Raw genomic sequence first — 9,146 nt, forward strand, 5'->3', positions numbered from 1 at the left:
TTTTGGTTTCCCATACATGGTGTGAGCATGAGCTTCAAGTTTGACTTGAGTCCGTTGACATATACTCCATCCATGTGGATTGTAATTATACATATCAATGGTTTTAAGGATGAAACCTTTTGGGTGGGGATGGTTTGCAACAAAGTGAAATGGTCTCATATGAATAATGGGTCCAAGGCCAATGGCCTATGCCCATGGACCACACTCATGATAGTGTGAAAGGGGTGGTCAGGTATATATGTCAAATAGGCCATATTTGGAGTACCCTTTAATAACCATCATAATTCAAGTCAATTACTCTCTTTTCTCTATAAAACTAGGCTAATCATCCTAATATAAGATAATCCAAGGCTAATTAGGTTAATCCAAGGCTAATCTAAAAGCCCCTTTCATTCATTGTGGGAGGTGAGAAAACTATGTATCACTTCCTAGTTCATCTTTATGGGATAATTCTAGAGTGTAAAAGTTGGCATCGCGCGTATGATTGCAAAGCTACACGGCCATGTCCCTATATCCTATACAACTCCCTAGTAGGCACTCTTGATTTTTCCTCCTACATCTCTCCACTATTTCTTGTTTGATTGTTTTGTCCTATTCATGTTGCACCAATCCAAATTGTACAACATTTCAAGTGGTCTCCACATTCACTTCTTCTTGCCATGTAAGAAACGAGTCCTTGGTGCATGTAGAATACTTTGTTCACACATACCCATCATATGAATTCCACTCGGTAAAACATGAAATTAAAAAAAAACATCACCATTATAACACTTGGGAAAATCTTCGATTACATTTTCCTTATTAAAATGTCAAAGCAGTGTCGCATTCATGATTAAACTCCTTAGGATGCATTGTGTCACATTCATGATTAAACTCCTAGACATGGCTCAAACCTACCTAGAGTTAAAAGTTGAATGTGAAGTTTTTAATAGAATATGGAACTTTTAATGCACCTAGACATTTATTTTGTATCCAAGTTAGACCTTTTTTGAGTTCAAAAGAGGAGTTTTCTCTGACCTATCATGTTCACATACTTGTTGTATATGAAATTTTGTAGCCCTAAGATTTAAAAAAATCCTTAAATCATGTGTTATTAACTCAAAGAGTGGAGTATCACACATTATAGAAAGTGTTTTGGGAGATGGTTCAAAGGCAATGTAAATAAAGGAAACCACAACAAATGACATGGTTTGTTGCAAACAAAGTCACCAACATTGCAATAAAAACAAGGCTAACTTTGTGTGAACAAATAGAAATGGCGAGCTAGAGAACAACAATAATGGTTTTCATACCATGCATGATTCATAGATTCAATAAAAAAAGAACCTTAATAACATGGAGAACGTGATATAGGAGATCTCAATCGTGAGGACACCTTCAAAGTTTTACTCCTTGAAATCCAAAACCTTTATTTTATGTCTAAATTCAAAACTCGTGAATGCTAAGTCCAATTTATTCACGTTGTCGTGACGTGGGCGGTGTTGCTGGGAAAGCGCGGGGCTTCTGGCTGTGAGAGTAACAGGTCACAAATTACTTCACTTTGGTGTCTCTGGAATTTTATTCTCCATTTCCTGGCACTGTATACATGCAAAATCAGCATAAACTACTCATGGAAATCAGGTCCATCACCAAACATGGGAACATGGCCCTCCTTGATTATGAGAAGAAATGCCTCCCCAGGCTATCAGCGGCATGCAGCAAAGGTGGTATGTTTTTGCTTATATCAACAGATAAAAGAAACACATGCTCTTGACGAGACCTTCAAACAAGCCTTCTGCAACATCAGAATCTTTCAGGCATCATCACATCTGGAATCGTTGAAAAGGGGAAAAACCTTATGATAGAAAGAAAGCCGACAGCTGGAAGTTGCAACTAAAATCCAAGCTGTATGATCTTCAAGGTTGTGAACACTGGCGTCAACCTTCCATGCATCCGGCCTGTCCGCTCCAGCCTGTTACCCCTTCGACCTCCACACTTGTTTCTCTGTCACCTCAACGGCGGTCTCCTACCCAAGGCGGCCTTCTCTGCAGTCTCCAGTCGCCCCTCCTACCCGTCTTCTCACAGCTGGCGCCCTCTACACCAGCTTCCACTAGCTCCCACACGTTGGCTCCTTCTGCCAACCTCACACAGTCGACCTCTTCTTGTAGTACGTCGACATCCTTTCCCTCATGCGCCTGGTGGTACACGCCCCAGAGCTTCTTCTGCAGCTCCTGTGGGGCTGCAGCTCGCCACACGACACACACGGGGCTCCGCTGTTCTCTGCGTTCAACGAGCCCCCCCCCCACCACTGCAACAACACCCCGGCCGCCTTTCTTTCAACACGGTGGCTTCTTTTACAACCTGGCAACTCCACTGTCTTCGCCAACTCTCCAGAAGAACCTCGCTGGCGACGACTGTGCTAAACTCCCACGTGGTTATCCTTTTTGGGCCACGTTATTTTTCATCTCTTTCCTTTTTCTTAAAACCTTATAGATGGCCACCATTGCTTTTCACACTCATGCCCAAGGCACATGGCTCCCTTTCTATTATTGCCCTCATGCTCCACACCACAGCTTCCAGTGCCCACTATATCCTTGACGCGCCCACACATATTCAAGATGACTGAGCAGCTGACATCTTCTCCAGCATCTGACCTCTCACGCGACAAGCTTGTAACAGGCTCAACACCGAACCATTTCACCTGTACACCTGGCGACGCCCTCAAAAACAAAACCCTCCACACACCATACATCCCATATGTACCCAGGCACTTAATCCCATGCATCTGGATTTGCATTTAATAGCCTCACATGCATGGTTTCACACCATAGACGTGCTGTGGCACGACATCCACCCCCTCTAAACCTGCACATCCTCTGGTATGTGCCACCAAGTTGCTATATAGGCTAATCTTCAATCAAATTTATACTGATTTGCCTTCATCTTTATCAAATTTTGGCACGTTATCTTCAGCTTTTTCATCCTCTGAACCCACATTCTCATCAAGGCTTTTGTGATACTGTTCGGCAGTACTCCCTCTTGCTGCATTTGCTCAAAGATTTGGAGACTACTACTATTCCAGAAGATGGCTTCTTGTTTTTGCATTTGAACAAACACTCTTCGTGCATCTTCCACGCTGCCACATTTTCCATACATGCCGACCAGTGCTGTGCCAACATAATTATCATCCATGCACCCACTGTTTGCAACTTGGACATGCACTTGCTGGCTTTCAGATAAAGCCGCTTGGCTGGCATATGCAGATAAAAGACTAGAAAAAATGTACTTGTTTGGCATCAACCCTTCTGCTTGCATTCGTCGGAAAAGGAGAAAAGCATCTTTGCACTGCCCCTGCCGGGTGTGTGCTCTTATCATGAAATTCCAAGAGTATAGATCCTTTTCACCCATTTGAGCAAAAAGCCCATCTGCCATCTCCACAGAGTCGCATTTTCCATACATTTGCAAGAGGAGGTTGTTAAGAGGTAGAACTTGATCAAGCCCATTTCTGACAATGTGATCATGGATGTACTTGCCATCACATAAGGCCTTTAAGCTGTCACACCTCTTCAAAAGAGAAGCATAGGTGGCAGCATCCCATGGAGACCCTCGTTGTTGTGACCGACACATAAGGTTTTGATGGGTATGTAAGGCGATATGCAAAAACCTCCTCCCTTGATGTGTGTCACATGATTTCATATATGTGTGAAAAAAAAGAAGGGCAAGTGCCAAGAAGGCAAGGGTGGCAAATGTACCATTAGTCGTGCTGTCTTCTTTTATACTGCCCCACTATGTACTTCCCTTCAGGCTTAAACAGCTTTGCTGCACAATTGCCTCTGCACACTGCGCTATAGATATTTGATAGTGTCGCATATGGTGAGGCCTTCTCCGGAGCCAGCTCATACACATTCTCTGCAGCACGTTCACCTCTTGGTACATCAAACTGGTCCTTGCATGCCCCAAGCAGAGTTGCCCAAGTTATTGAAGTGGGAGTATAAGGCATTTCATTAATAAGAGTCTCTGCTTCTTCAATCAGTCCTGCTCTCCCTAGGAGATCAATCATGCAATTGTAATGATCCACCACCGGTGTGATGCCGTAAGTTGTCTTCATGGATCTGAACCACTGGCGACCCTCATCCACCAAGCCAGAATGGCTACATGCATTAAGTATACTAACGAAGGTGATTTCATTAGGTACCACTCCTTCCTGCCTCATCTGGTCCAAAAGTCTCTGGGCATCCTTGGCATGCCCGTGCTGAGCATGTGCTGCTACAATGACTGTCCATGCAACTGCATCCCGTTGGGGTATATTCTTGAATACTCTGCGAACATCCTCCAACATACCACACTTGCCATACATGTTCAAAAGAGCTGTTCCCACAACAAGGTCTGACTCAAATGCATTGACCATAACGTGGTTATGCATGCGCCTGCCTTCCCCTTCCACCGATGCCCTGTACTGCTTCAAATCACCATGAGCTTCTTTTCAAAGACTCTAACTGGTTGCAGCCATTAACTGGCACATAGTTTATTCACATATTACAAATGAGCATTCCATGTGTACATATAATGCCATCATATATGGCTTTCCTGAACAACGAGTAGAGCTTTAATCTCCATGTTCATACACTCAATTCTACAGCATTCTGCATTGGCATTCCTTTTATCCTTCTGATGTTTTGGGCTTTCTCTATGTCGAACCATTCATTCAGATTATCATTCCATACATTTAGCCCTGTTTTTCAAAGAGTTTCTTTCAGATATTCCGACAATTAGAGTACAAAGAAGTGTCCACCTTTACGGCATTCATAAGTTGTGAGATCCCTGTTCCCACCGAGCAACTGATTCGGGGTACTAGCAGCGGAAGTAGCACTTCTCGCGTGGGACAGGGGTCCCACACTCGGGGCCTCGCCCACGGATATCCGGACAAGAGACTAATCCGTCGGTTTGTCCAAAACCGAAACCGGAAAAACTTCCTTTACCCGGAAAGCACGGGCGATTCCACCAGGATAACTCTTTATTCTAACGTAGTCAAGATCATTACTGATCAAACTGATCTGACTGCACCTTTAACGGTACTTGGTCAAATCAAGGAAGAACTTGCACTTGGATCATTAGGATCAACGCTTTTTTCCCCATCAAGAGGCACAGCCGTTGATTCCTATCCATAGAACAATTTCTATCCGGATTTACTTCATCTATCGTAATAATAGAATTTAAATCTCGATTTACGGATCCATCAGTCCAGCCTAACCCCATCCGATCCCATGGGTTAGCCAACCGCCCAACCACTGTAGTGATGGGATCCAATTTGGAATTTGGTTAGGTTTTGTCCCGGGTACCAAGGAAAAGAGTTCCAAGGCCCCCTAGCCGGAAGTTCATGCAAACATAAAACTAGCCACACCACTTACACACCCAATATGAAATTGCCTTTTTTCTTAGCATCAGCTAACTTTAAAACAATCCTTTAAGGAAACCATAGTACCACTGATCACAATCTTCCAATTTATCCAGTTAATTCATAATTTCCCATCATTCCTTCATCAGAGTATCTATGGCATCATTGGCAACTAGAACGCTCACCACCTGTCCACACAGGGGCCTTTTCAATAGTTCCTAGCCCATAATACTCGGCAATATAATCACTTATAAAAATCAAGATGGACTCTCGTTGAAGATCAGCAAGATCAACCAACAGATCCATATAAAGAGCCATGGACTCATCCATTGAAGACCAGCAAGGTCAATCAACCAGATCCATGCCCGGTTTCACAAAACAACTCTTACTCCTTGTTCCAATATCTTCCACGACGCACGTGTGGGTATCTTCGGCGACCCAGAGCCCGAGCACCGTATGGTCAGCACCCTCTAGGATCCTTCGCAGGTGACCTAGCGCTTCACTCATAGGCCGCTTCCTTGGTCCCTCATCCACCGTACCGGAAGCTCACCATTTAAATCGAACCGAGGCTGGTCAAGACCTCGGTCGACCTTGCTACGCGAGACGTCCTCCATTGACTCTCCGTCAGCAGTTGCAACTTTATCAGTTAGGTTTCCACGACCTTTAACACAAGACGGTCAAAATGCTTCTCCAGCATTCTTGACATAAAACAGCCATTTACAAACAGCATTTACAAACAGTTTACAAATACAATTTCTATATTAACTCTCATTTTTCCACATTATCCCTCATTAATCCACATTACTTATTCCACATTCCATTTATATGTGTACTCATCCAATCACATCATTTTTCATCTCTTCACTTCAGATTCCTTCACATCACATATCATATATTCACATCCATATCCACATCCATACATCCACATCCACATCCACATTCACATCTACATGCTTACCTCCATTTTCACATCCTCATTTATACATCCACATCCCATATCCACATTCATACATACACATCCATATCCACATCCATAAATCCACATCCACATGCATACATCCACTATCACGTCCTCATTCATACATCCACATCCACATCCACATCCATATACATACATACATCCACATCCACATTCTCATTCACATCTATACATCCACATCTACATCCACATACATACATACATCCACATCCACATTCCACATTCACATCTATACATCCACATCTACATCCACATTCACATACATACATACATCCACATCCACTTTCCACATTCACATCTATACATCCACATCTACATCCACATTCACATACATCCACATCCACATCTACATCCACATTCACATACATCCACATCCACATTTCCATTCACATCTATACATCCACATCTACATCCACATACATACATACATCCACATCCACATCCACATACATACATACATCCACATCCACTTTTCACATTCACATCTATACATCCACATCTACATTCACATTCACATACATCCACATCCACATTTTCATTCACATCTATACATCCACATACATACATACATCCATATCCACATTCCACATTCACATCTATACAACCACATCTACATCCACATTCACATCTATGCATATACATCTTCATGCATACATCCATTTTCACATTCATACATCCACACTCCCATCTCCACATCCACACATCCACATACATACATCCATTTCCACATTCCCATTCATATAACCCCATATGCCTTCACATCTAATCTTTTACATCACATCCATTCTTGCCCTATCATCACAACCCATATACATCTTATCCTATCACATACACTTCTTACCTCATCTCATACACATCTTATCACATCTTAATTCATCTTATTACCTCTTATCACATCTTATACACCTCTTATCACATCCTATCACATCTCATATCTATTTATAGAATACAAGAGAACTCTTATATTTGATATAAGATTTCTTTACACATTTATTTATGCATAAATTCCATTTAAGGAGATTAATACTTTCGAAGTAAAAATCAATCTTTTTTTTGCATCTTCCTATGCATAAATTCATTTTAAATGAAAATGATACTTTTGAATTAAAATTCAATCTTTTATGCATCTTCCTATGCATAAATTCAATTTAGATGAGAATGACACTTTTGAATCAATCTTTTATGCATCTTCCTATGCATAAATTCATTTTAAATGAAAATGATACTTTTGAATTAAAATTCAATCTTTTATGCATCTTCCTATGCATAAATTCAATTTAGATGAGAATGACACTTTTGAATCAATCTTTTATGCATCTTCCTATGCATAAATTCAATTTGGTAGGAATTACACTTTTAGAATAAAAGAATTTCTCTTATGCATGTAATTTATGCATAAAATCCATTTATGAGGAAAATCACACTTTTAGTATAAAAAGAATATCTTTTATGCATACCTATATGCATGAAATCCAATATGATAAGAGTAACACTCTTACAATAAAATAATCAACTTTTATGCATACCTCTATGCATGAAATTCAATTATGATAAAAGTCACACTTTTATAATAAAATAATCGACTTTTATGCATACCTCTATGCATGAAATCCAATATGATAAAAGTAACACTTTTGATATAAAAAAATTATCCTTTATGCACACTTCTATGCATGAAAATTAAAAATGATAAAAGTAACACTTTTGATATAAAAAATTTATCCTTTATGCATACTTCTATGCATGAAAATAAAATGGATAAAAATAACACTTTTGATATAAAAATTTACCCATTATGCATACTTCTATGCATGAAAATAAAAATGGTAAAAGTAACACTTTTGATATAAAAATTTAACCATTATGCATACTTCTATGCATGAAATTAAAAATGGTAAAAATAATACTTTTGATATAAAAATTTATCCATTATGCATACTTCTATGCATGAAATAAAAATGGTAAAAATAACACTTTTGATATAAAAACTTATCCTTTATGCATGATATTAAAATTTAATTTCTCCATGATTATAATGAAATTCTTTCAATTAATCTAGGATGATAATTCCTAGAATATGGTAGGAAGTCCTCTTTTTATGCTTTGAATGAAATTATTTCATGCATAATTTTTATAAAAATTTTGCCATAGCTCCGCTGCTATGACTGATAAATCTCAATTTTTCTAAGGGATAATGCTTATCATTAAGAAAATAACTAAAATAATCTCTAATTGGATTATCAATCCATAATGGATTGAATCATTAATATACATAAACTAAAAGCATAGAAAAAAGCCATTAGTTTGGCTTCAAGCATAGCTTAATCTTGGGTTAAGGAAAAGCTTTATGAAAAGCTTGATTTGGATTGAGAACGGTTCATGAGTATGACCATTTCTTGAGTGAGAGAGAGAATTTGCATAAAAATCATTAGAATTTAAACATAAATGAAAATTAACTTCAATAGCATTATGTAACTCTTCACTACTATTCAAACTTCAATAGCATTAAAAAAAAAAAACCATACCAATTAAAACTTCTCAAGCTTGAGAGGGGTTGAGAAGAGAGAAACATTGAGAAATTATAGAAAGATCAATATTCACTAATTACCTTACAACTTGCTTGATTCTTTGTTCACGGTAGAGGCCCCCAACCAATCAATTGGTTAAGTATGTTGATGGAGCCACTAATTGGGATTGAAGAAAGAGGGAAGCTCCAAAAACTAGTGAATTATTAAATGAATTCACAGTTCTTGGCTTAGGTGGAGTAGAGTAACGATGCATAAACACTATCTA

At 39.4% G+C, this 9,146-nt stretch overlaps 1 protein-coding gene and 1 pseudogene across 1 annotated transcript; both read right to left on the reverse strand.

Moving 5' to 3' along the window:
* Positions 1–2,892: 2,892 nt before the first annotated feature.
* LOC147636782 (putative pentatricopeptide repeat-containing protein At1g68930) lies at positions 2,893–3,606 on the reverse strand. Its single transcript, XM_086800965.1, has one exon. It carries the CDS (start codon positions 3,604–3,606, stop codon positions 2,893–2,895), a length of 714 nt encoding a protein of 237 aa, XP_086657091.1.
* Positions 3,607–3,733: 127 nt separating this feature from the next.
* LOC147636783 (pentatricopeptide repeat-containing protein At2g03880, mitochondrial pseudogene) lies at positions 3,734–4,387 on the reverse strand (annotated as a pseudogene).
* Between the last annotated feature and the right edge of the window lie 4,759 nt (positions 4,388–9,146).

The sequence above is a fragment of the Cibotium barometz genome, chromosome 7 (genome assembly GCF_041138505.1).
Source record: "Cibotium barometz isolate CiBa-2024 chromosome 7, ASM4113850v1, whole genome shotgun sequence".
Lineage (NCBI taxonomy): Eukaryota > Viridiplantae > Streptophyta > Polypodiopsida > Cyatheales > Cibotiaceae > Cibotium > Cibotium barometz.